This window comes from Diplotaxodon limnothrissa, linkage group LG5 (genome assembly GCF_057381915.1).
Source record: "Diplotaxodon limnothrissa isolate DT_005_m linkage group LG5, D_limnothrissa_male_GT1.1, whole genome shotgun sequence".
Classification (NCBI taxonomy): Eukaryota; Metazoa; Chordata; class Actinopteri; order Cichliformes; family Cichlidae; genus Diplotaxodon; species Diplotaxodon limnothrissa.
Window position 1 is genome coordinate 15,485,820 of NC_140600.1, and position 26,750 is coordinate 15,512,569.

Genomic DNA, 26,750 nt, shown 5'->3' on the forward strand with positions numbered 1-26,750 from the left:
ACAACATTCAAAGAAAACATGGCACAGTACGACTTTTTTGTTTCTTTTTTCGTTGTTTTTTTGTCCACTTTTTTTGTACTCGTAATATCAAATCGTGTTTTGTCTTATTTTTATTGTATTTGTTGGTTTGAAAAGAAAAAAAAAAAAGAAAAAAGTTTACTCCCTAATCTTTCTTTAAAAACGTAGCTGTATTTATATATAATATCTATATAGTCTTGCTTTGTAACGTTTCTGTAAATTGTGCAAATTCAGCAGTAATACAAGTGGCGAGAGATCAGAGAGTGGGCAGTTGATTACATTTATACAAAAAAGAAAAAAAATTCTAACTGTGACATCTGGAGTCACATGACCTAGAGAGATCCTCTCTCCATTGGCTCATCACAGATTGGTCCGTTCCGCTAATGATGCCGTATATGGAGTTCTTTCCAGGCTTCCGTTGTTTCTTTCCTGACCATCGCGTCATCACAACAAAACTCCTGAAATCAAAATCAAGCAAACCACAAACACCGACATCCACAATAATCAAATGCTGTCGAGTTGACATGTTCTCCATGTATGTATGTGTGAAAAAACGTCCCGTGTCCTAGCCTCTCACACAGACACACTGTATGGAGCTGCAGACAAACACACACACATACACATGTAAGCGTACACAGGCCCCGCCCATCTCTGCCGAATCCCCCCATTTTGCAGTATACTGCCTCGGTCCTTTTGCAGTTTCGTCTGTCGTATTGTTTGGGGGTTGGAGTTTTGTTTGTTGTCTGGGTGAGAGGAACGTGGGAGAGAGACAGATGGAGAGGAGGAGTGAGGAGGAGCAGGAGGTGCTCGATGGTCCTCAGCTGGTCAGCGCCATTGTGTCGATGACCTGCTCCAGCTTGCTCCTCAGTCTCTGTCTCCTTGCCTGCTCGTCTCGCTCCAAAGCTGACAAGATCTGGGGGGAAAAGGGGTTAGAGGTCAGCAAATGCTGCAAAAAAACTTACAGCTCCTGCTTTCAAAGCACAAAGATGTTATTCCTACATAAGGATGAATAAGGACTCCCACATGGCTGGGTCATAAAGCATGCAAAAGTTGGTTTAATTTATTCAGTTAGCCCGACTAAATCGCCTCTTAAATGTCTTTTTTTTTTTTCGCCTGTCCCATTTGGTTCTTTAGCCATCAGAATTGTTGTCTGAAGACCAACAAGGATACCCAATGGATTTACTTTTCCAAATGGATCATCGTGGCATTGCCGTATTGGTCCATTTGATCGACCTTTGTTTTTATTATTTATTTTATTTTATTTTCAGTTGTTACAGACGGGACAGACATGAGTGAGGGATAGGAAAGGGAGAAAGAAAGAGGAAGGAAAAGAAAAACAGAAGGGGAGAGGGACAGTGAGAAAGGGGGGGGGGGGGGAATCTCCTGGATCACCTGTTGAGAGAAAAAGAATAGAAAACAAGCAAAAAAAACAAAAAACAAAGCAACATACTAAACACAACACCATCGCATTAATCTAGCTAAGTGTAAACAGCAATAAATACTAAATATTCAATGTTGTTGTGCAGCACGCAGGACAGACAGCGCACAATGTGCTTTGAAGTAGCAGCCAAGAAAGGTGTAATTTAAGTCTACGAGCAGTGAACACCCGTGTGCACACCTGTGTGGATCAGCGCGCTTGTATTCAAATGGTTTCCACATGTAATGGTCTGCAAGAGGATTTAAAGAGCCATAGCCCTGTCCCCCAATCGCCTCTTAAATGTCAATAAGACAAGTAAGGTAAGTCTTTGTATACAGACAAAAGTAACAGCTTGTATTTAGTATGTAACATTAGTACAGCTTTGTTTCCTTCTCTTAGGTAGTACTAAGACTTAAATCTCACCTCGTCCTTGTACTTGATGATGTAGGAGTAAATCTCATGTAGGGCTGACATGCTGTTGAACTGGTTAGCATGCAGGCGTGACTGCTCTGCGAGGTAGGCACTCATGTCCTGATCGCTGATAGCCGGCATCCTGGAAATGTCAGAGTAGTACCTGGACGAAAACAGTTGAATATTTGTATGAAATATAACAAAACACACAAATGTAACATTCACGTCTAATCCACCATGCTTACATACCTTTCTACCCAGTTTTTATAGTTGGGGATGTCTTTAGCATAAAGCAGCTTGTTTGATGGTGAGTCCTTCCCTAGTTTATGCTCTGAGGTTGAACATGAATCCATGAAGGTCTGAGCCACCACAGACAAGCAGGCATCTGTAATACTGTTCTTGTGGATGTCAAATACAAACTGTGGGTTCTTGATCACGTTCACCCAGAACCTCAGTGGAAGACTGGAAGCAGTAAGAAAAAAGGATGAGCTGCAGAGCTACAAGGCCTGGTCTATTAATGTGCAGAGATACCACACCAGTGCATTAAGCTGCATACACACTGAACAAGCAGTCTCGAGTGATTAGATACTAGAACTGGCAGGGAAAAATACAAGCGTGGTGCATTCTGTTGCACTAACAATGTAAAAGTGTTCCATATTTGTTGGCTTACTGTCCAATATTGTTCCTACTGAGCAACACCAATGCCAACAAAACACAAACCAGCAATCAAATATTGCCAGTCATGCCCTTTCACAGCTTGCACACGCGCGCAAACTCACCAGTTGCTCTTCCAAGTGTGCCGTACATCAGGGTCTGATATGGAGTGTTTGTCTGCCTGCTCGTCCAGGAAGTCAAACATGTACTTGATGGCGAGAGGCAGAGCGCTGCCTCGGTGCGCTGTGCTGAAGATGGTCTCAAACAGGTCATCCACAAATTTCTGGAGCGTACCCTGAGCACAGGAATCAATACTGGATTAGGAGTTTTACTACACTAGTTGACATTTTCCTGCTCTTTGGGGCTTTCACGCAAACAGCAGCATGCAAAAAGTGGTGAAACAAATTTTAGAAATGTGGAAAACTATGTGCCAGTTTGTTTGTGTACATAAGATTTTGTCTCCAAAGATGGACATATAGAGATAAGTGTTTTGTCCCCGTTACACTTAATGTTTCAACAGTCCAGTTACACAACTGCCTTTGCTTGCACATTCTTCTTTGCTGTCGTGGCTGCAGGCGATGGCTGTCAGTAGCAGGTACTTGGGATGACTCTGCTTTGCTGTCAGTACTTCAACTTTGGGAGAATTTTTGATGATGTTGAGCACTTAGTGTTCTTTACAGTATTTAGGATAGGGCCCAATGAGAGTTCAGCCTAAGGCTGTTCTGCAGTGTTTTACCACATCGCACAACTCTGGAGAATTCAGAATCCTAACAAAGTTCTCTGAAGTTGAAATGATTTGATATTTCCCACAAGTTGTCACACGTTTGTCCCCGTTTTCAAGCATCCAGGCCACGTTTTACAAAACCTTTTTTGAAGCAGCCACAAGATGAATTTGCAGTTTTGTATTCGTTCACACATTAACAAATCAGCTTCCTAAACACACACACACACACACACAGGTGTGGGGGCTGTAATAAATAAGAACAAACTGCAATGCTTTAGGTGCCCCCCACCCCATTTGTCCTCCTCTGGCTTGTATGTTAATCACTTCCCAGTTGAGGCAGCATTGATGCAGCTAACCTTGCAGTTTCATAGCTGGGAGCTCATGGGAGCTCTGCAAATGAGAGCAAGAACCTGACATGGTTTTAGCGTATGGACAAATGACATTTTATAATTAATGCAAAGAGGTATGTTTATATTCAGTGGTATATGAGCAGAAACCAACAGAAGGCCACGTGTTTTTATGTGTGTGTTTAAGATGTGCCAGAATTCACACATTAAAGTCGTCCATTTCTCACATTTAACAAGTTTAATAAAAAAATGCTAATTTGGCTTTTCATACATCTAATAAAACCCTTTTTTATATACCCCCTCGTTTCTCTGGCCCGAACAGCAAATGCTGACACTTAACTAGACTAAAACATTTGTGTTGAAGGCAACATTTTATCATATTATATCGTCAAGTTAATCATTGGAATCCATTATTCAGAGAACAGAACCGCTCTTACTCTTGAGGAAATGTGAAACCAAATGGGTGCATTTTGAATAAGAGCTTTTCTCTTAATGACTTTAGTTGGTTTTTTTTCCCTTGTGCTTAAGTGCAGTTTGTAACAATTAATGCAAAAATTAAACAAAGGTGTTTCTTGAAGGTAATTAGCACTGCTAAATTAATCCTTAAATAACATTATTTTATCATCACTTATTTTAGTGGAAGTATGAATTTGGGCAAAAGCTTTTACTTTATAGGAAACGTGTGCTTTAGACTGTACATAAATATATATGGCTGCAAGGCCTTCACAGCCATTTCTTAGCTGTTCTTTTATAGCTCTGAAAAGCTGTTGTTGCTTTAGCAGCTTCAGCAGTTAAAGAAAATAAAATAGTTTCTGTTTCACAACCTAATCTAACAGACATGGAGGCTCAGTCACACACTGCTCCGTAGTGGTTAACAACTAACTCGGGGAAGAAATACAAATTACCTGCCGTTTGTTTTTGCACAGTATCAACAAACACTTGACCTAACTCCAGCCTTTAAACCAACCTCTCTGATCATCATCTGAGGACACATGCTGCATAAAAACCTAAACAGTTTCCACAGTGTGGTCTGGAGGACATGGAGGAATTAGGTGAATAATGATCGTGGGGTACTGGCCTGGGCCTAAAAGCCCCGAGGCCACCAACAGAGGGCCCAGTAACACCAACCAAACAACTCAATAGTCAAAGGTCAACCTCCTAATTAAGACTCTGCATATGTGTGTCTTTGTGGAAAAGGTTACGAAAAATGTTAATGAGCTTAGAGACCACCACCAAACAAAGGTCAACAGGGGCTGCTGGTGGAAATGGGCTACATGACAGGGATGTGGTGGAGTCGGGAGGCTGGGTCTGCGCGTGTGAGAGAATACGCAGCCTCTTTTTACCTTTGTGGCCAACAGTCTGGTCAGGTAGATCTCAGACACCATCTTGCTCCCTCTGTCTCCCTCCCTCTGGTCTGAGTGGTCGTGGTTCTTCACCAGATGCCATAGCTTGGTGCCGCTCTCGAGGTCAGGGGTGATCATGGGTGTTCGGGAGCGCAAGCTGTCTGGACTACTGGCTGTCCTGAGCATGCTCTCTGCACAGAGATAAAGGAGGACGTGTTGGAGAAATAAGTCAAAGAGCCAAAAACCTTCATGCTGCTCTGTGTGTTAAATGCTATAAATTATGACTCATGCCGTCTTAATCACCATTTCAAGGAGAAACATTTATATAAGAAGAAAAAACAATGAGACAAATGAAATATCTGGCATAGCTGAAGACGGCAAAATCTGACTGAAGTTAAAAGCACTATTGAAATGTGACAGCTTTTTCTACTTACATGTCACTCTTTCACTGCAAAATAAATTAATCTATCACTCTCTCACCTGCCCCCTCTCTCCTTTTGTCGGACATTGATGTCATATCTGTGACACAGAGTATTACGCTTCCACTTTAAATGCTTGTCAGCTGCGTGACAAAGCAGCAAAGGACTGAGGGGTTTGAAATTGTCAGGACAGAATGTGAACCAGGTAAGCTCGGAGCAAACATGATGGGGGTGTTAGTGAGTATTATGTGTATGCCACAGTGGCAGAAGAGAGGGGGGGACGGGGGGAAAACGTCGTGAGGAACTGAGATCTACTTCACAACATTAAACCAGTTATTACAAATATGGCATTTTGACAGCTCTGACATTTTGTTAGCTTAAAAATGTATCTAAAATATGCTGTTCTCCATGTGACTCTTTGATTTCACATATGTAAGAAACTTTCAAGATTTCTGATTCCTTTGCAACAACTTCAGTGCACCACTGCTATACTGTGTTTAGCTACGCTGTTGTTTTCCATGTATGCCCCCAAGAAGGCCAAGCATTTGTTTGAACAGATGTTCGAGGTTAAGTGATCATTAAACAGTCTTCTGCACAATCATGTATACAAGGGAAGCTTCAGGTAGCTGTCTGTGACAGCCACCCCCCCAAGGCAACTTTACTTAGACGAAGGAAGGCAAACACAAGAACAAGTAGTTTAAGTGAGCTAATATAACCAGATGAAAAACAGCTCTATTTTCCTGATCTGCCTCTTTAGGCTGAATGAAGGACATCAGTTTTATGTCTGTTAGACTTTCATGTGAACTAATATTACACCTGTAATAATTTATCACATAAGATATGAAGAACATCAGTGGACAGAACTGTGGCGTAAGTGAGTAATAATAAAACTACTATCCACTCCTCTACAGCAGAGAGGAGAACTGACACGAAACTCTTTCAAAAGGTTTGGAACTCACTTAAAACACTGTGTGGAGAAATGTACTATATTACTGATAAGGGCACAAATACTTGATTAGCAATATCATATTTAATGGCTTCCAGGGGCCAAAGTATGTAAATTGAAACCAGTATTTGTGGAACAGTTTGAACCAAGTCCCAGGTCATGTAAACAGGTGTGAAAAGCACTGAGCTAATTTGCTAATGTAGATGAGACAGATGCCAAATTAACATGTGAAAGGTTCTGAATGATGTTTTTAAAGGTTCTTTCTATGAACAACATCCCAAGTTTTGCAAATAAATAAGTAAATAAAATTAACAAGTCAGAATTTTTATAATTCCACACATACAATACACACACACCTTCTTTCGTACCGTATCTGCTGAGGGATTTGGTGAATGTGGAGGAGTTGGAGATGTTGTAGGCCGAGTTCTGTTTGGGTACCAGGGCAATCACTGAGCCATCTGTCACCTGAAGCAGACATTCAACCAGCAGCAAGATTATTGTCCAGCCAAAGAAACTTTCACAGTGCTCACATGGAATTTATTTCTGGATTTTTCATTTTGATAAGTAACCTAAGAATCCATAAATACGCCATCAATAAGAAGCACAGAGGTTTTTCTCCAGCATAGCTTCAAGGGATTCTGTGCTGTATTAAGAAGCTGGTTACCTGGTAGTGAGCTAGGGTGTTGAGTCTCTTCCAGTCATTGTCGATCTTAGTGGTGACATCTTCATCCTGAAGGATGATACGAGCCATCCTGCCCTGCCGCCATTCTGTCAGACACACACAAGAGTGCTAAGTAAGGTTGTAATGTTTAATAGAAAGGGAATAAGAATCTTTCAAGACAGACAGCATAGACAGAGTCAGTGCCCCTTTTAGGCACACCAATCAATTCTCATCATAAACTTAAACTTCCAAACAGCAAATCAGGTTTCTACGACTTAATCTACTGTAATTAGATCGAATTCAGAGTGAGTGTAGTGCAGTTTTACGGACTTTTAAACACATTACTAGATGTTTTTTAGGATCAGAATTCCCACTCCTGTCAGAAGTGCCTCCCTTCTGTGTCAGAGAGCTCTTGAAGCAATTCCCTCTTTATCTCCCATAGCAGCGCAGCTGTGTGTTATGACTCTCCGTGTGATTTGATATTTGTATGTTGTTCATTTTTTCCAGCTCCTTACCAAGGTCCATATCTGAGGCCTTCGGTCTCTGGGAATAAGGCGTCCCTTTGTACACAGCATCCAGCAGCTTTTCCTTCACCTGTGTCACTGTGTCACAGTTCAGGCTCTTCACTGTCACCTCTGGAGCATTTTCATTCTCCGGGTTCACACAGTGCAGCGTCTACAAATGCAAAGGGCGGAAGGGAAAGAGCACAGGTTACATTTAGACCAGAGGGTCAGCACAGACTGGAAGTAATAACTATTGATGTGTTAGAGCATGACCCTGTGGTTGTGTTTGACCTGCAAAGAAACACTTCATATGGCACCTCAGAATCAGTGTTAAAGAGCAGAAGGGGTGCACAGCTAGCTATTTATTCCTATCAATACAGGCATAATAATGATTTAGCAGGTTGGATCCTGTTTTGATAAAAGAATATTTTCCAAAATTACTGGACAAATATCAGCTCTGCATCATTGCGCTGTTTTAGTTGTAAGCATCCATCTGCTTTACAACCTTGTTCAGAAACAAATGCGCCTGTGTCCAGAAAGTATGTTTTTGAGTACTGACCAAAGTCTTGTAGTCAATTTGCTGTCTGATGAGTTTATCCTCGCTCAAAGAGTAGCGGGCTTCTCCTGTGATTGCATCTATTGGCCCCTTTTCCATTTGTTGCTTCATGGCACAGTACAGCATGAAGAGAGGTTCCCCGGCACATTCCTTCAAAAAGTGAGACACGCAGTTGTATTATGAAGTAGGAAGAGACAGGTATCAAGGAAAAGTGACAAAAGGTTATATGAAGAAAAGGAGAGAAAGACATACTGTACAAAGTGAAAACTGAACATTGAACTGTTCAAGAACTTTCCAAGCAAAAACACGGCAGCAAAAAGTGCATAGCTTTTCAGAGCAACTCTTCAATTATATTTCTAATCTTCTTTAAGACAACCACAGGCGAAGCAGTAAAGGACAAGGCCACGGCTTGTGTTGGCTAACAGCACGCTAAAAACAAAAACCCTCCCCCCCCTGACACAACCTCCAGCCTCTCCCCTGTGTCTCTTCCTCAGTAAGAAAAAACAGCCTCTATTTGTGTGTGTGAGCAAGTGAGTGAGCAAGGAGGAGAGAAATTATAGAAAGTGTGAGTGTGAGTGAGTGGCAATTGATGGAGAGGTTAATAGAAGGTTAACGACTGAGGGGTGAAAAACGCTGGGAGAAGCACTTTGGTGTGTGAGACGTGTCAAATGGGCAACAAGCACTGGGATGTTGGGTTCCCTGTCTCTCTTTTCTTCACACTCGTTTCTGCTTCCCCTCTTTTCCATTCACTTGTTCAGCAGGCCTGCAAACTAAGCACTGCCTGTATGGCTTTGTATTTTCTCCTTACAGGTGTCATGTGCCGTCTTTCCTGACTTCTTGTTAATATTTTAACACTGCACAGTGTTGATTTTAACTAATTGAGATATATTTATATTTTATGACCTTCAAATTAGGTGCGCTGATGAAAAAGCATTAAATTATGATTTAATTACTTGCAGCTCAGGAGGTCAGAAAGACTGAGAATTACTGGTTTAGATAATCTATCTTAATCATTGCTTGTTTAGAATAACTTAGTGTTGCAATGCTGTGCAAATCTCTGATCTCAGCAAGCAATTTGTCGAGTACATGTTTATCGCTGCAGACAAAACTGATGACGTAAATGCGAAATGAGGATATATATGTATATGTGTGTGTGTGTGTGTGTGTGTGTGTGTGTGTGTGTGTGTGTGTGTGTGTATTTAAAAGCGTTCATGGTGTGATAATGTTCACATTAGTGCTTTTTAACCAGTGATTCACATTTTCTGTCTGCAGCTTTGTGCCTTGAGGCAAAGCCGAATATTGCAAGTGCTGCCCTCCGAGCTTCATTGGACATGTTCATGCATCAACGCCAGTCAGTCATCTTGGTGAGCTGTCAGATGAACTCTGTGGGATAATCTAGCACTGCCTGCCTCCTATGGTGAAAACACAGCACACTGGCAGACGTCCTCTCTGTCTAGCAGCATACAAACCAGCTCTGCGCTGCGTCTCAGTCCTTCTGTCTCCTTCAAATGGTGCCAGTGAGGAAAAGCAGCACTGATGCTATACGTTTCTAAAAGCATTGTGTCGTGCAGACATTTTGCTGCGCTACAGTGTTTTTGACTTCAGTGTCCTGTTAAATTAATTATAATATATGCCATTTGTTCATTGAATTAATCTAAAGCAATCACATTTTATAATTCGTCTAAAATTCTCTCTAAAGCAGAATAAAGTGACCATGTGATCCCACACAAGCTTGTGCAACAGAGGACAAGTGAATGCTTAGAATAGGGTAATGGATAAAAGGATTTGTTTTCCTATCTCTTGTTCGTTTCGTAGGTTAAAGCTCTATCTCTTTGAACAGGTACTTGACCTTTACCCATCTCTATTTACACCTGGCTGAACTCTGAAATTGTTCCAGGCCTTTCTTTCATGTTACTCCCAAAAACATAGGAGAAAGAAAGGCATTAAACTGCAAAGGTTGGATGAAAGCGAGGCTTAATCTTGCTGCTAGCTACAGAAACTCTTTACTTCAGTACTCATCCCCCCACCCATATTTCCCTACACGCCCTTTAAACCCTCCAAAAACACCTCTGCCCTCTTTTTAACCATTTTCTTTCCACAATCTTCCGTGTTTTTGCTTTTTTTTTTTTTAATTGTTTCTCTGTTATTTTTGTCTCCACTAAAGTTCATAAACACAGCTGCTGAAAAAATCCCTAACAGCTTTTCTGATAACCCACTCCCCTTTTACTGAACCACACTCTCGCCGTCCAGTCTCTAATTTGGAGCCAAGACACACATGCGTGCACAACCAGAACGGACACACTCGCATACACAGATGCTAACTGGGATCCCCGAGGGCTTGGCTGGTTTCTTGTCCACCAGAATGCCTGCCCTGGCGGGGGTTTAAGGCCCCGCTGCTAACTGATTAGTTGCAGCAATGTTTGAAAGCTGAGAATGTGTGTGTGGAAGCAAGAATTTATCACATTTTAAGCTATAGTGAGTCCCTGTGATATGAAATCAGAGAGAGGATTTCAAAAAGACAGACAGAAGAGAAATAAGAGAATGCAATTGTGTAAGATGTGTGGCTTCCTGTTTTGATAAGCCCCAACTGTCTGAAGAGCCATCCAGACACACAGCCATGCATACACGCACAGACACTTTCCTGGCTCTAAAAGAATCAAGCTTGGGACAAAGAAAGGACAGGTTAGTGCGACAGTCTACGGTGATCAAACCAACATGGCCAGCTGTGTCTGAACAGTGCTTCAGACTCTGCAGATCCCTCAACTGGTAGAAAGAAGAATTTACCACATGAAAGGCAGAGGTAAGGAATAGGAACCCTGCTGCCTCTGCCTTATCTAATGCTGCAGCTGTGAATGTGTGCGCTTGTTAGTGAGACATTTTTCAATTCTCAAACACCAGTGGTGATGCTGTTGCTTCTGCAATTGTGTGTATCTGTGTGTGTGCGCCTCTGGGACAGTTTTACCTTGAGGAACTTGTAAAGCAGGAAGGTGAACCAGTTGGTGAGCATCTTCTCAGCAACCGACTCCGTCCTGGGAGACCGATGAAAGAAAATGGGAGAGAGAAAAGAGAGGGTAATGGGTGAGGGTGAACTGGAAATAAAAGACAGTAGTATGTGCCACAAGTGGAGCGTAAAGTCTCTGTATGAGGAGGTTTTGGCATCTTGGACTGCCTGGTTATAATCTATGGTCAAAAAAACAAACATTTGAAACACGCTTGCATGTCAAAGACACTACATGACATTATCAGTCTTCATGCAGTTAATCTTCAGACAACCAAAGAAAAAGATAATGTAAGAAAGCAAATCCTTCAGTTTCTTACATTGCTCCATCCCCTCTTCACACTACCTCTAGGCAAACCCACTAATCTTCATAAAAAATACAGCAATTAGTATAACTCGCTAACTTCTCTCGTTAATCACAAACCTGCCATGTAATGAGGGGAACCTCCGCACGTGCATGTGTCAAGCAAACACGTGAGCAACAAGTGCATGAAATGAAAACCGAGCAATTAAATGACTTATTGTGTCTAATTTGTTAAATACCTGAGAGGGACACCGGCACTCTAGGTATGTGGGTGGAAACGGGGGGGGGGGGCAAATAAAAATCTTTCTCTGTGTTACCGCCACACTTCCATGCTTTTCACATTAGAAACACTTGTTTTCTCTTATATTGACGTGGGGTACACCTGTGTTACTAGGTTATCTAACTGGGCCACGTTCCAATACTTATCGCAAATATTAGTCGTTCGGTCATTAGGACGGCACCATGGGTGAAATGTGAAGACAGCTACATTATGCTGAAAAATTTTCATGCCCAATAAATAGTAAGACAGAAAAGAGGAAACTCTGGAAACTAGGCCAATGTAGTAGTAAAAACCAATAAAGGCCTGTAGCACAAATGAGACACGTACTCCTACGCTTCCTCAAACCTTCCTGTTTGACTGTTGGATTTATTGAATGGATGCAGAGCATTTTTTCTTTTTCATGCCTGTCAGCAAAATAGAGAATGAATGATGAGGCAGCGGAGAACGCAGGTACAGAAAACATAACGAGTGAATAAACCAGGACAAACCCCGTTTCTGAGCACGTGACGTCCACTGGTAACTTCTAATCTATGCCCCTGAACATCATTTTTGAACACGTCGTACGGGAATAAGCGATGACGCATTTGTGTTTTTGCCAGCTGCACACAGACAATGAATCTCAACGCACAGTATACAAAACAACTGCACCCAATGCAAAAGTATAATTTCATCAAAGGAGGTGGAGATCCCCATGGGAGAGGACTTTTACATCTATCTATTGACTAAAAAGACCTAAACAGGGTGAACCATGTGCAACAATTGCAGAGCTTATTAACACCGACTCCTGAGGCAAGTGTAGTTAACAGGGACAGCGTGTTGTGACCATACGCCCCAAGAGGGGATTGGAAAAGACTTCACACAGGCACGCTGGCTGAGAGTCATTTATTTGATTAGATTTTTAATTAAATATCTCTCCGAGGAGTAGGAGAAGAAAAAAAATGTAACTTTTTTTTATCATTTAATGTCTAATTCCAATTTATTTGGAGACAGGCCATTTCTCTAATTGTGTCTTTCCTTAAATATGTGTATCCTTTTCTGCTCGGCTGTCAGCAGTAGCTCATTTTCCTTCTCTTTTCTCCCTCTGCCTATCTGCTCTGTACTACCCTTCCCTGTTCTTTCTCCCTCTTTACCATCTCTCCTCTATATGTTTCACCCTTCATCAATTTCCTTGTAGCTCAAGTCTCCCTCCAGCCACTTGCCCTCTTTTTCTGTCAATCACTATTTCACTACCTTCTTTTACTTCAGCCACTTTTATCTTGCTACCTTTTCCCTTTTCACATCTCATTTTTGCCTTCCCCTGTTTCTTACTTTCCCCTTTCCCTACCAAATCCTTCTCTCTTTACTCTTCACACCAACTCTTGTAAATCCTCCTCTCCCTCTTTGCATCCCCTGCATCTCTTGTACTTCCCCCCCCTCTTCATCTTTCTCTGTGTGTTTGTGAGAAATGAGAGAGCAGTATGTCTGACTGTGGCTCCAGTGGGACTGTATGTGTGCTCAGGGGTGTAATCCTCTCTGACAGGGACAGGGTTGAGAAATAGAGAGGAGGTAACGTCACACAGGCCTCTAAAAGCTGCAGTCACTGTCCCCTGCCTTCCTCCCTCATAACTTCAGCCGCAAACTGAAAAAATACATCACTCGATACTCTGACAAAGAATATATGTTCATGTTCTCCTCTTCCCTTTTTAATGCTACAACAGGTCTAATTACGTGGATTATTTGAATGTGCAGCAGCACTGACATGACGAAATGAAAAATTAACACTACTTTTTTCCCTTATTTTTTGTTGAATTTAATATAATTAGTCAGGGGTTTTTTGTTAGGGTGCTTCCTGTCAAGAACATCCCAACACAGCGAATATAAGAAAAAGGAAAAATACCTGAAAACACACACGCACAAATGCATTTCCTCAAACCCGAACCTGCAACTAACTGGTGCACGTGTGGCATGTTTTTTTCCCCAAAGCCAGGTTTTAGCCCTTTCCCTCCCCTTCTTATTTCCTGCTTTTTGTACCTCCTGAGTAAGAGCTTTGGGTGGTTCTTGCTTTCCAGGTTTTTGTCAATGAGGTCAGACAGGAGCTGTTTGAGGACACCGGTGGCATACTCCATCTCTCCTTGCAGTGCTGTCATGATGAGGGAGGCCACGTTGCCCCTGTCTCGCATAGAGAAGGACCTCTGTGCTTCCAATGTGCGAATGAAGGTCAACAGAAAGTGCTTTTTGGTGAGTAGCTGGCCAAACAACGTCAGGGCCTTCTCCACATTGGCGGGTACCTGAAGGAGAAGGGGACGGAGGTGATGAAGGGGAAGGAGAATTGGGAGAAGAAGGAGTGTTGAATAAAGAAAAAAAGAGGCAGTCAATTGTTGGACAAGGAGAAGATAAAGTGAATGGAGGTGATCATGGTAGGTTTAAGGAAGCATACAATTCACAGAGGAGAAGAAGACAACGAAGAAGGAAAGGGAAGGTAGAAGGTTGGTAGAAAAGAGTAAAGAAAGATCAAAGATAGCGATATAGGGGAAAAGATTGAAAATATGATGAACTGGTTGTGAGTTATAGCTGTGCAATGGATTCATGAGTATGTTTTAAAACAGGATTTATCAAATGACATGAATAAAGAGCCACATGTGCTCTATTTTCTCTCCATGCATAATCATGTCAATACTCTTATATTTTCCACATGCATGTAGGAAACGGCACATTGCAGCTTTGAAAACCTGCCTACTGTTGAACCAGTTCTCTCTATCCTACAACCCTCACTGTCATCCCTTTTCCCTCTTCTCCTCTCAACGTAACTGGCAGGCCTCCCCTTCTCAGGTAAAGAAAGTGAGGCTTCAAGTAAGAATGTGAGCTTTAGGCAGTAATAAGAAATTGATCTGCCTGCTAGCGCACTATTGTGGCTTGTGATTGCCTGGGCCATCCAAATGAAAATCCAATGTTGCGCTACACTATCCCTTTGGAATACAGTTGATAGCACAAGCAGATAGTGAATTCCTCTAAAGCTTGTCTCTGTAGTCATAACCTTATGTGCATGTCAGTGCACCATGCATGCATTTTCCAGGTAAATGCGTGCGTGATACTGTAATGTACAGAGAAATGACAGTGGTACAGGTGCACCTTGCATTACAGTGTCCACAGCGCTTGAGTTCATGTTAGTAATAGAGTGTTTCCTCTTGAGAAACGAACAATAGTAGAGCGGAGTGTGTTTTATTGAACATGTGAACACTGCTTTTTCAGGAGCCTCAAACAGGCTCAGTACTGTAGAGGCAATCTATCACTTGTGCGGAGTCTTAGTGGAGCTCAGACATTGCCCCTCAAAACAGCCACAAAACTAGAGTTTGTCCTGAGAGTTTGGACTTGAACCCTTCTGTCTGATATCTTGGACTAAGATGCAGTTTTAGAAGGTTTGGATTCAGATTGCCTACCTCTAACATGATTTTCAAATCTCACCTACATGAAATCTATGAAACATTCCCTCATCCTGTGTTTGTGTGTGTGCAGGGTGCTCTCTACTGACCCGTACCTCCATCTCCTTGAGAACAGGGTGGTCCTCAATCCCAGGAAAGAGGACCCTCATGGCATAGGTGCGGTAGTCCAGGAAGGGGATTCCTGCTCCATCCAGCTCCTGAGTGAGCTCATGGATGTCCGTCTGCAATTCTGCAAAGGCTGAGAAAAGAAACGGGAAATGCTTACAAATGTATTTTAAGTTCCAAAAGAGAGACACATTTCTCAAGATGAAATAAAGAGCAGACTGCCATATACAAGACTGTTTAGTTGATTTTGATGACACATTTGGTTGGAAGTGGTGCTCTGTGCAGTGTTTAGCATTGTCAGCACTAGCACAACACAAAGGGCTCATTTAAACACACTTAATGACTATGACTTGTCACACTTCTTTCTTATATATCCCAAAACAACCACTGCTTAATAGATGTAAAATACATCTGTTCATCTGCAAAAACATTGCGGAAGCATTTTCCTGGAAAACTGAGACATTCTGATTGGTATTTATTAAGTACTGGATGGGGTCAAATAGGATAAAAACGATAAAAAACAAACAAAAAAAACTACTAAGGGGTAAAGCTGGGCATTAAAGATTTAAAGGTGTTTATTACTATGTTAAATACTTTCAATTTATATTTTTAAATAGTCAGAAATTGGGGAAAAAACATGCAGAAAAGAGAACCATAGTTTTCAAAATAATCACACTTAAGATCTTGGCTTGTCATGCCATCAATCTGATGTTTGGAAACATTCCTGAGGAGGAACAGAAAAAAGGAACATGGATGATATGAAGAGAAGGTGGAGGTGTCTCAAAGAGCAGCAGTGAAAAGCAGCCTTATGGGATCACTCTGTGCTAAGAGTGCAAAGAAAGAGAGAGGGAGAGATGGCTGATAGAGAAAGTATTCTGGAGCTGCTCAGTGGCTGGAGGGGAGTTCAGGATGCAGTTGCACACATGGCAAGCCTGTGAGTACACACACATTATACACCGCCACCTCTCATGCTTGTATTCCCGCACACACCCACACACACACACAGTTTTTCTGTTGTACCCCACAGCTGAACACATAACCTTGTGCCCAGATGATTTATGTGAACGCACATGTCAATGTTTTCACACTTTTTCCATTCCCACAAAGTGTGTGTTCTGACCCCATTCTGTATACTCCACTGGCTTCACGAGCCACATCTAGAGGGAAAATATGGGATCAAATCCATTCTCTCACACATCACATACAATAGTGTATACAGCTAATGGTTTTGGTGGACTGCCCCAAATCTATTTTATAAACATAAAACTCCCTTGAGGTAGAAAATATACAGCTATATGGTTCTATTAGCACAGCTCTGTGTGTGTGTGTGTGCGCCATATAGCATCATCCAAAATACACTAACACATGGAAACACAACTCAAACAAATAACGAAGCAAAGCCCAGACTAACAGATGGCTTGTGTCACCCTGTCCCTCTCTTCTAATCTCTTTTCTCCCTCCCTTCCTCCTTTCAAAGTGACATCTTAGAGGTCACCTTTCTCCCCCTTATGGTTACCTCCTCTTAACTACATCCTTCCATCTTTCTCTCATTTATCCGTTTAGTTTCCTTCTCCACCTCTCAGCATTATTCTACACAACTCTCTTTGCAAGCCTATAATGTTTTAGTTGATCTCCTGGCTAAGCCTTTCTTGATAGAAGGACTTTATTTCCATCATTCCTTATTCATCTCAAATAGTCCCTTCTCTCCATGTTGTCCTCTTATTTGTCCACCCAGCTCCGTCTGCCACTACATATTTATCTAGCATCCTCCATCTTCCCATCCAAGCACACACTCTCTCCATTTTGAAATTTGTTCTCCGATATTTCTTTTCTCTTCATTTTCCCACCCCTTGCATAATCTTCCTGTCCATTTCTTCTTCTTCTGCCTCCCATCTACTCCCATGACTTGTTTGCCATATTTATCTCCCTCACTCTCCTCCCACTCCAAATCTGCCCTCTTGTCTTCCAGACAGTACTGACAGAGAGGGACAGACGGGGTCAGGGCACATGGACTCACTTCTACACACTCCAGCCAATCACAGTATGACCTGCAATGTGAGTTTAGGTCTGTGTGATTGGAGGTAGTTGCAAAAGAGCAGGATGTAAAGATGCGAGCATCGGGTGAGATGAAGGAATAGCACGCAAAGGAAAAAAACAAACCACAAAATCATCCTCTGAACAGATGACTGACAGTTAAGACTCAAGGAAACTAATCAGATAATCCCAGGTTGTGGCCACAGTAAATCAATTATCATAAATCAGCATAAATAAAGCTATTGCATACCAATCTTTTTTTTTGTTTTTTTTCCTTTTTTACATTAAGACCTGGCTCCTACATGACCCACAATGCAACTTGGCCACATGTACTTTATCCAGATATTCAGGTGTGGTATTAAATCTCCCTTGACACTATAAAAATGCAACTGACCTCTGAATGAAAATTTATATTTTTATATTTAATAAAAGCACAACAAGTCAGTGGAATGAGTAACAATAAATTTATGACATACCTACTATATTTGACATTCACTAAAGAAATGCAACAAGTGAAGTGATCTCAAATTCAAACGCATTGCAATGATCAGAGTTATCAGTATTCCCCTTCCCTTTCTCCCCATCTGCTTTTCTCTCTCTCCTGCCAGACAAACCCACAACAGCATCAGCAGCTTCTCACTCAATCCATGCCGTCTCCAGCCAAATGAATATATGCTAATGTATTGGTGTGTAAGTTTCTCTCCATCTCTCCCCCCGGTTCAGCAGTTGCCAAACCACTCCTTCCTTACAATCTCACACTTCTGTGCCCTGTCTCTATCTAACCTCCATCTAGCCCTCCCCCTCTCAGTGTGGATGGTAGCGAGGCCAGCCAGGCAGCTCTCTCATGGGGTGGAGAGCCAACATCTGGTGGCTGGCTCAGATCAAAGTAGTCCTCTGGAAACACACCAATACCCAAGCTCGCGCATACACACACACACACACACACACGCACCGCTGCCACCTAACAGCGGAGGGACAGTTGGCAGTGAGAGTGAGGGGGAAATAGAGAGCGGGAGAGAGAAATGGATAGGACTACTGAATGGAAGTTGTTCAGCTTTTTAGGTAAGCTGCAGTGTGGGAGAGATTTGGGGGCATGGGAGTTATTTGTGAAGAAAGATGAGAGAAGTATGTGGGAAGAGAAATAGAAAGAAACAAGGAAATACCAACATAATAAAAGTGGGTTTTCTCGTTTTGAGTGGCTAGCATCACACCCCTGACACACAGGTTTTGTTTGGACTCACCTTCCTTGCACTCAAGGGCCACCCTAGACTCCAGGTTGTCCATCTGCAGCTGTAATCGCTTTAGAGTGCGGTCGGCATCCCGCGACTTCCTCTTATAAGCAATCAAAACCACAATGATAACCAGCAGGAGCAGTCCACCTCCTCCTCCAATACCAATGATGGCAGGCAGGGTGAGAAGGCTGTCTGAGTAGATCTGCAGTGTCCCTGGTGAGTATTCAAAGCCTCCAACACGCACCTACGAAATAGACACATTCAGAGGAGTATACTATTTTGCCTGGAGAGCAGGCGCATGAAAGACAGCACACACTTACTCAGAACAAAAGCAGATTGGTTGGGACAGTATGTGAAAGAGAGATGCTGCAAACTACTTTTCTTTTTATCAGCTAAGAAATAAATTAGCTGTGTTACAGGTTTGAGGAGCTATGTATGACTCTCGCACTGTGTAACTGAAACAATCACAAATGTATCCCACATGATGATTTTAGCCCTACGATACAATTAAAATGTATTTCAAATTTTATGTTGGCAAATCAAGTTGTGCTAAGTAAAGCCAAGGGCAGGCTAAAATCCCCCAAAACTCTTTACATGTCTGTCATATCTGTGCTTTGAGACAATTTTTTGGGAATGAGCAAAAGAACATATAGCTTTAGACACACACACACACACACACACACACACACACACACACACACACACACACACACACACACACACACACACTTCTTGCTGACAGAAAATGGGAATTTAAAAACCCAACAACATTTGGATAGGTTTCTTTTCCTCTTCTTTATCCTCCTTTTATTTCATCTTTAACTGGCTTAAGTCTATGAAATAGCAAATAGAGGAGGGTAAAAATAGACAGACCTATCACACCCACTAGGCATTTTTTGGTTTCTATTGAATATCAATACTATTGAAATCTGAAGGAGGATACCAGCCAAAACCAGACTGATCAAAAGCCTCTAAGACATAAATACAGTTGCAAATGCTGCCAGCGTATAAGAGAAGGGATACGTGTGTTCATCTGCTTGCAGCTATATGAATGGGTAAAGGAAATCTAGAGTAATTGAAGAGATTTAAGTCTGATGGGTGGGGAAGAAAGAATGAGATGAATGAATAAAAAGGCAGGAAGTGGATTGACATTAAAGAAGGGTGATGAATAGGCACAGTGGAAACAGCAGAGGGAACAGGGGCTGCAGCGGAAAATAGGAGAAATGTGAAAGCCAGATGCACCAGCAATGGAATGAATTACAAAAAAAACCCTAAATGAAGCAGGTTGATGAAATAACAGGTACTATTTAACACAGGATCAATATAACTTAGAGAGAGATGATGTTCAGGTTTTGTAAAGCCAAATCCTTAAACCTGAATGACACAGTGATCTGCTCAGATTGTGATAAGTCAGGGGTGGAAGAGAGAGAGACAGCGCGCAAACGGAAAACATTACAGAAATGTAGATAGACCTGAAGTTTCACTCACAGTGACTTTGTGTTCTCCGGTCAGATTAGGCCATTCGCAGAGCAGCTGGCTCTCAGACAGGGTGAGAATGCAGGGCGTCTCCCCGATCAGCACTGTGTAGTTCAGCTTAGCATTTCCTGGGGCTGCAGGAATTAGGTTACGACCCTGGAAACAGACACACTTATGTTACTTACACACAGTCAAGTCTATGGTGGTTGATATAAACAGAGAAACTATACAAAAGCAACATAGTTGGAGCCATGACCACGGTAAAACAAACACTTGTCTCTGATTGGCTCCGAGGTATATGTCAACAGTTCATCCACTGCCCGATGTGCAAGGTGCTGTAAAATGTAGGTAACCATAGCAACAGCACTTCTGATGCTGCCAGATAATACCTCTCAGAGAAACCAACTAAAATCACGAGTTAAACTGTCTGCAAATATGACTATTACTGTGATTTTTGTGAGGTCCCAACCTGTTTTCCTTTAATCTAACACACTAACACTCGTGGTGTTTTTTCATTGATTCAGCTGAGGGCTTACATCACAGCGAGCTGTCGAAAGACTCAAAAAAAATGTGTTTGTTGCATTAAAAGTATTGAGTCCAGTAAATAAATCTCTGTTTGCTTCTGTGCCATCTTCACCTACCCTTCCTCATGCTCTCCATGCTTTCCAAAGAGGGAGAATTAATTGCTGGAAAGTTTTGATGGACTTCTAATTTGTCTGCAATTATTTAATAGGATGCCATTTCTTTGCAGCTTATTTCTGCAGCTTTTTTTTTCCTTTTTTAACCGGGAGCATGGCAAGGCAATCAGAGCATTTCATTATGGTGATATTTAAAGTTACAGAGGAGAGACTCATGAGTCTTAATTCTAAAACTCCACCCAGATTGGCTGAGAGAAAAAAGGTTTTAGTTTTCCATGAAATTGCGTGATAATTTCCTCCCTCGTTCCTGAAAGCCTTTGAAGTTCAAGGGGAGAGGTGACATGACAAAAGGCAGCATAAGTGGGAGGGGTAAATTCGCTCTGGATTCAAATGCACGCTGCCTCTATGGCTTAGAGTAAACATGTCTATGAAGTCTCTCTTTAGAAGTTATCGTATAAAATCTGCGCAGGTGGCACAGCAATGCATGGGCCCACTTTATAAACATTATTTCCCTTTGCAACTGATTTTGAAAAGCAACTTAAAAGCAACTCTTTTTTTAAAAAAATGTCTCTAAAACCCAATGGAGACAGCAGGTGGAGAAATCACATCTCTCGAAGCTGACACATGTAAAAGAACGACGTGTTGAAAGAAACGCGAGAAAAAGGCGAAAGGGAAGAGCCTATACAGAAATGTCTGGAGCAAATCACCTCAAATGCACATCAGTGTCTTATCAGCTGCACTGGAAGCTGACTGGGAGGCATCTGGTTATATTTTTTCAATATCTATTTGAGAGATTGATTTGTTAACACTGTTGACAATACTCGATATTACTAGCACACTGCTACATGTATCTGCCGTTACTGTTTTCTTGTATGTCAAGTGAATGCCAGCACTCAACTAACCTTTTATCCTCGAGTCCTGGGATATGGGCACATTAATCCCTCACCTTTAAAGGGTAACCTTTCGTAAAAAGCTTTAATACTAAATAATTACAAACTCAATTCATAACATATTTCTCCACCCATTCCAGGTAAACTATGTGAAAGAGGAGACACAGGCACAAAGAAAGTGATGCAAGAAGAGACCGATGAGGCTAAAACAAGATAGAAAACATTATTAGAATGACTCAAGAACAAAAAGAGGCATAAAGAAGACAAAGGGTTTAGTGGAAAAAAGAAAAAAAAAAAGTCAAGAGCAAAGTCAAGAATAAAAAGACAAAGAATGTGATGGATGTAAAGTAAAGTCAGGCTGAACAAGGCCAAAACAGATCAATGCTAAGAGCACAAGGCAATTTACCTTGAGTATGAGTGGTGAGCTGGGCTTCAGCTCCAGCATGCCGGTGGGGCTCAGAGGTTCAAACACAGGGTCCGGGTGGTAGCTAAAAGTCTCGTTTACCACCAGCAAAGAGCGCACGTCATCCATGACAAAGCCAATCTCATCAGGACTGCTGCCCACATCCGAGAAGCCCTTGTCAGATCCAGCCACAGAGGGCGCCAGACACACCATTACGGTGTTGTTGAGGACCGTACAATTCTGGTAAGAGAACATAGAGTGGGGACAGGTGATGAATAAATTAGGAATGCAGGAGGAAAAAAGTAAAAGGAGAAAAGACCAAAGAAAATGAGAAGAAGTTCAGATTGAGAGGGTGATTTATTTCCTATTTAACAACCTTTCTACTTTGTTTAAAATGCCATTTTGGAATGAAATTAAAACAGGTAATTGTTTTAATCTTTGAATAAAACATATGTTAATTCAAGCGTAATCAATAATATTTATAAGAGCTAAAACACAGGTATATGGTGTGAGTGATTAAGTGTCTCAGTAATAACATAATGAGGAAGAGGCTGGTTTAATAACATCAGTGTTGTAATCAGTGTTGATATCATCTGGAAATTTGCCGCGGGGCACGACACTTAAATCAGTCACCGTAGAACAAATTAGACTGTAATGGCAGAGAATCTGGAGAGGTCAACCTGGAGCTGATAACACAATACAGCAAGAGAGACCTTTGCTGATAACGCAGCATGTCATAGCCATGCATTATGTGCCATATGACGCATACTGAAGCTGGAGGCAAGACATAAAGCACAACTGTTTTTATAGATCAATAGATGCATTAACCAAGAAAAATAAAAATGGTTGCAGAGAGGTGAGACAAGGGAACAACAATGGATATTTTTACTTTTAGCTAAGAGTGGGAGTGGGAAAAAGGTTAGCTAAGCCCCATGGTGCTAGGTGAAGAGAGGGGGATTTGCCAGAGCTACTTTATTGCTGGTTGACATTTCAAAGGTTAAACTGCTAAAAGGAAATTCAACATCAAAAACAAACAGAAAATGGGCCCTTGGCTGGTTGACCGATGGGTCAGGTGTGTGAGTCTGTGTCCCAGGAGTGTGTGTGCGCGCGTTATCACCTTTTTTTCATGGATAAGGAGAGGGAGCCAGCATCAAGACAGTGTGAATGAGAGACCTGCAGTCTATATGGGCTTTAGTCCACCTTACTTGTCCAATCAATGCATTTATAATGTGAAATAAAGTGTTTACAGGTGTGCAAGCACTCACATTTTCCGACTTGGCAGCTCCGTACTTGGCTCTCATTTTCGGCTCCTTGATGGTGGCCAGATTAGTTCCAGTAATGGTCAATTTGGTTCCTCCACTAAAAAAAAAAAAAAGAAAAGAAAGATGAACATAAAGTTAATCAAGACAAAAGGAGAAAACAAACAACCAATAAAAATATAATACATTCTCTGTGGGAGCAAAGAGTGCCCTCCAGTTGGTGATTCGCCATTTGCCACATAGTCACTCCTGCTGTAGTCTTTCACTCACTTAATCATGGAGGCTGACTTTAAGGAAATGATTTCTCTGATGTTCAAAGTGTGTTTAAACAGCTACACAGGCTGCAGTAAAGAACAAGTAACTTTGTAGCATTACACATGAGAACCTGAAGCTTCTGGCCTCCCAATACCAGCCTGAGACCCAGGGGACGTTATCAGAGTGTACCGAAACTGCAAAGCGGTATGAGATATACATGGCAAAGCAACAGTGTCAGTGATCTGACATTTTCTGTAACCTTTACACCTGTGACCTATTCAGATCTATGTGACGCTGAATAGTAGAGACATAGCTAATACGGGTGTGGGGCCTATTCCCCTACAATGCCTTCTCGTCAGCCTCTGCTGGCCTGCGATGCTGAACTTTATCTGATGTGAGGTGTTCTGACAGGAGCTAAATAAGTTAGCATACAACTAGCATAGAAAGCTGGAGTAGAGAAGCAACACACAGCTATTGTGTGTACACAAAGACACACGCATAAAAATACAAATCATATACTCAATCATATTTCACACATTTTGCAAAAGGCTAGGACTCAAAAAAAAAAGTGCCACAGCACTGTTTAAGTGAAACTGTTGAACAGGAAGCAAGTGCAGGTATGGAGGTGAGGGCAGTCTCGGGGCCTGAAGTAACACTATCCCTCAGAGGGTGATGGGGCTTGAGGAGCTAGGAGGACGAGAAAACTGCCTGAGGCGAGAAAGTTTACCGCTTTTCAGAGACTTAAAGGTACTAAATGAGGCTGAACAGTGTCTGCTGTAAAAAGTGGGCAAAGTTATTTTTATGTTTTACAGTTAGTTTCACGTGTTGATGGAAGAACAGAAAATTCTGTTGTCGAGGTATAAGGCAACGCAAAAAAGTCCGTCTGCGGTAAGACTATTTCTATGAGGATCATCATTTCCATAGATATAGTGCAAACTACATGATGTACTGTGTACACTGTCCTACTCTGTGTAAACATCCTGTAGTGTCCTGCAACTGCTACAAAGCCATGTATGTGTGCGGTTAATCCAAGAAACTCCTCCTGAAAGAGTGAGAACAAAAAACTCTGTAGTCAAATTTGTGAGAATGAGCACTCTTTGCAAGAGCTCCAGGAAGAGGGTCACCAAAGGGGACACAGCGACAGCATAGCTTGATAAATAAAAAAATAAAAAAATGAAAAACACAAATGGCCCAGAGAAGCATGCGACTGCTACTCTGGGAGCACTGACTGAAACACCAAACACAAGCCGATTGTTAAGGTTATTTAGCCCCAAGGCTGACGACAGTGCCTTCTCCTATCCTCAACCTTTCATTCATTCCACTCCAAATTAGACTCCTTTTCCACTCACACCGGTTTCACATGATGAAAGATTTAGAAGTAAGAAGTGGAGTAAGAGCTGATACTTCAAAATAAATATCTGAGATATAAGATAATTTACTATGCCTTATCCTGAAAAGCTTTTTATGTGAACTGTCTGCACAAAGTACAGTTACTTTTGAAAAACAACTTAATACTGACAAATCTGAACGAAAGGCGAACATTATTTAACTTGCTGAGCATCTTGGAGCAACTGTGTTTAGATTATGAGATGCAATGTTTATTGGTTTTTCATTCAGGATTTACTTTTGAACATGTTTTCAGAGCTGTAAATGAACTTTTATTTAGTCATTTTAATTAAAGCAGCAGGAAAACACCTACCAAAACTTACACATGTGACAAAATAATTGGAACCACTACAGTACGTTTGAAGTAAATGAGAGAGTCAACAGTGTGAGTGTGTTTTGGTGTGTTTGCTGGCTTCATTTCTCAGCTGAGAAGTACGGGAGTTTCTAGGTCATGCTAGTAAGCCCATTAGCATGTGGACGCTTTTTTCCCCCCTCTCTCTCCACAACACAGCTTGTGTTTGAAGAGGAAATCTTCCTGTGGCTATGTAGACTCATTTCAGTAAGTCAAGTAATATTTACAGATACATCTCTGCTGCAGCTCATCAACTAGCAGCACTGCATCAGGAGTCTCCTTGACTGCTGTTCCTGCTCTCAAAGATTTGCTTTAGAAACATAAAGATAAACTGAATAAATAATATGTTTAGAAAAGTAAAACAAGTGTGACAACGGTGAGGGAATACGCTCTCCACAAAGTTCACATTTCAGAGTAGTTGAAAAAAAGCCAATAATTTGCTCTAGTCATCACCGGTGATTAATAATGTATTCATGCGTTTGTATTTGTTTTGTTCTGTAGCTCTAGGTTCATCAAGCAGAATTGCAGATAAAACACTGTATTGATATAAATTATAGATAAGGAAATCATCACATGATATGCTGATGCATTATACAGTGAATGTTTGATAGTTCGCCATATGAACGAGTGAGCAAAACATTAAAAATACAGTAACTCATGACAATACACCTCCATTTTCTAACAAGTGCTCTAAAATATTCAGTGTTTATCACCTTCAGGGTTGGAAGACACTATGTAAACAATGAGAATTAATTGATAACTCAAATATAAGACTGCATTGTCTTTGCTCTTCTATACAACACAGAAAAACAAAAACAAAAAGACAAACATGAATCCAAAATGTTCAACTATGTTGTCCTGGAAGCAGCACAGGGAAAAGCTCTGATTGGTTCCTTACCTGGCGATACTCCAGTCAGGCTCGATCTTCAGGATAGTAGGATCTTCTGTGTAGCTGAACTTGACCTCTGGGTTTCTCAGCTCAGCAGCATTTATGTCCACCATGACAGGTGTCTGGCTCGTGGCCTGGCCTGCTGGGGTTACACATACTATCTCCTTGGCGCTCCGCCTGAAAGTGAGGGAGATATAAGAGAAGACAAGAGAAAAGGAAGTCACAGGCTAAGGTGTGTCTCATAGTGATTGAGTTAAAGATTAATACTAATAGTTCCTGGAAACAATGAGTTTTTAGGCACCCCAAACAGAAAAACACAATTACACAGGAAGGAAACTCTTGTTCATCCTTTTAATTACTTGTAACACAGACACGGCGGTGACTGTCATACATCCACAAGGCCAACATCTTTCAGTCTGTCCAGCCCTGGTTTCGTCAGCCTGAATCATACACTGTTGTACTTCAAAGCCCTCACACTCTCCCTCTCTCTGTCCGTCTCTCCTTCCCTCCTTTGCTTTCTCTGGCTAACAGATCTGAAGTGGCAGATCAGGCTGGTTGTCTCTCTGTGTGATGTAACTCCCTCCCTTGCAGACAGCCAGCCAGCTGTGACCTGCTGTGAAACTTTGCGCTGCTGCCAGAAACTTTGTGCTCCACTCCACTGGCTCATTCCACTTTCCCCTCCCCATCGAGGGAAGACACTGCTGGAAGAGAAGCGGTGGGGATGGCAACCTATGTGGGCATACCTGTGTACGTGCACAGTGTGTTGATCAAGTGTACTGTGTAGAGGGTTTGTGAATTTCCATATAAATGCTGTTCACAGGCACACGATTA

General features: G+C 41.7%; 1 protein-coding gene across 1 annotated transcript in view; it reads right to left on the reverse strand.

Annotated features, from left to right (window-relative positions):
- Positions 1-272: 272 nt before the first annotated feature.
- Positions 273-26,750, reverse strand: part of plxna1b (plexin A1b) — a 187,209-nt gene continuing 160,731 nt past the window's right edge. The window contains exons 16-32 of the mRNA XM_085353144.1: positions 25,929-26,096; positions 23,044-23,137; positions 21,782-22,018; positions 19,860-20,003; positions 18,381-18,615; positions 15,090-15,238; positions 13,592-13,848; positions 10,962-11,028; positions 8,003-8,149; positions 7,456-7,615; positions 6,944-7,047; positions 6,648-6,744; positions 4,915-5,105; positions 2,626-2,795; positions 2,096-2,308; positions 1,859-2,009; positions 273-931 (exon numbers count right to left, since the gene is read on the reverse strand). Of these exons, the coding sequence (XP_085209270.1) occupies positions 836-931; positions 1,859-2,009; positions 2,096-2,308; positions 2,626-2,795; positions 4,915-5,105; positions 6,648-6,744; positions 6,944-7,047; positions 7,456-7,615; positions 8,003-8,149; positions 10,962-11,028; positions 13,592-13,848; positions 15,090-15,238; positions 18,381-18,615; positions 19,860-20,003; positions 21,782-22,018; positions 23,044-23,137; positions 25,929-26,096 (2,680 nt within the window). The 3' untranslated portion in view covers positions 273-835. The remainder of the gene's footprint in view (positions 932-1,858; positions 2,010-2,095; positions 2,309-2,625; positions 2,796-4,914; positions 5,106-6,647; positions 6,745-6,943; positions 7,048-7,455; positions 7,616-8,002; positions 8,150-10,961; positions 11,029-13,591; positions 13,849-15,089; positions 15,239-18,380; positions 18,616-19,859; positions 20,004-21,781; positions 22,019-23,043; positions 23,138-25,928; positions 26,097-26,750) is intronic.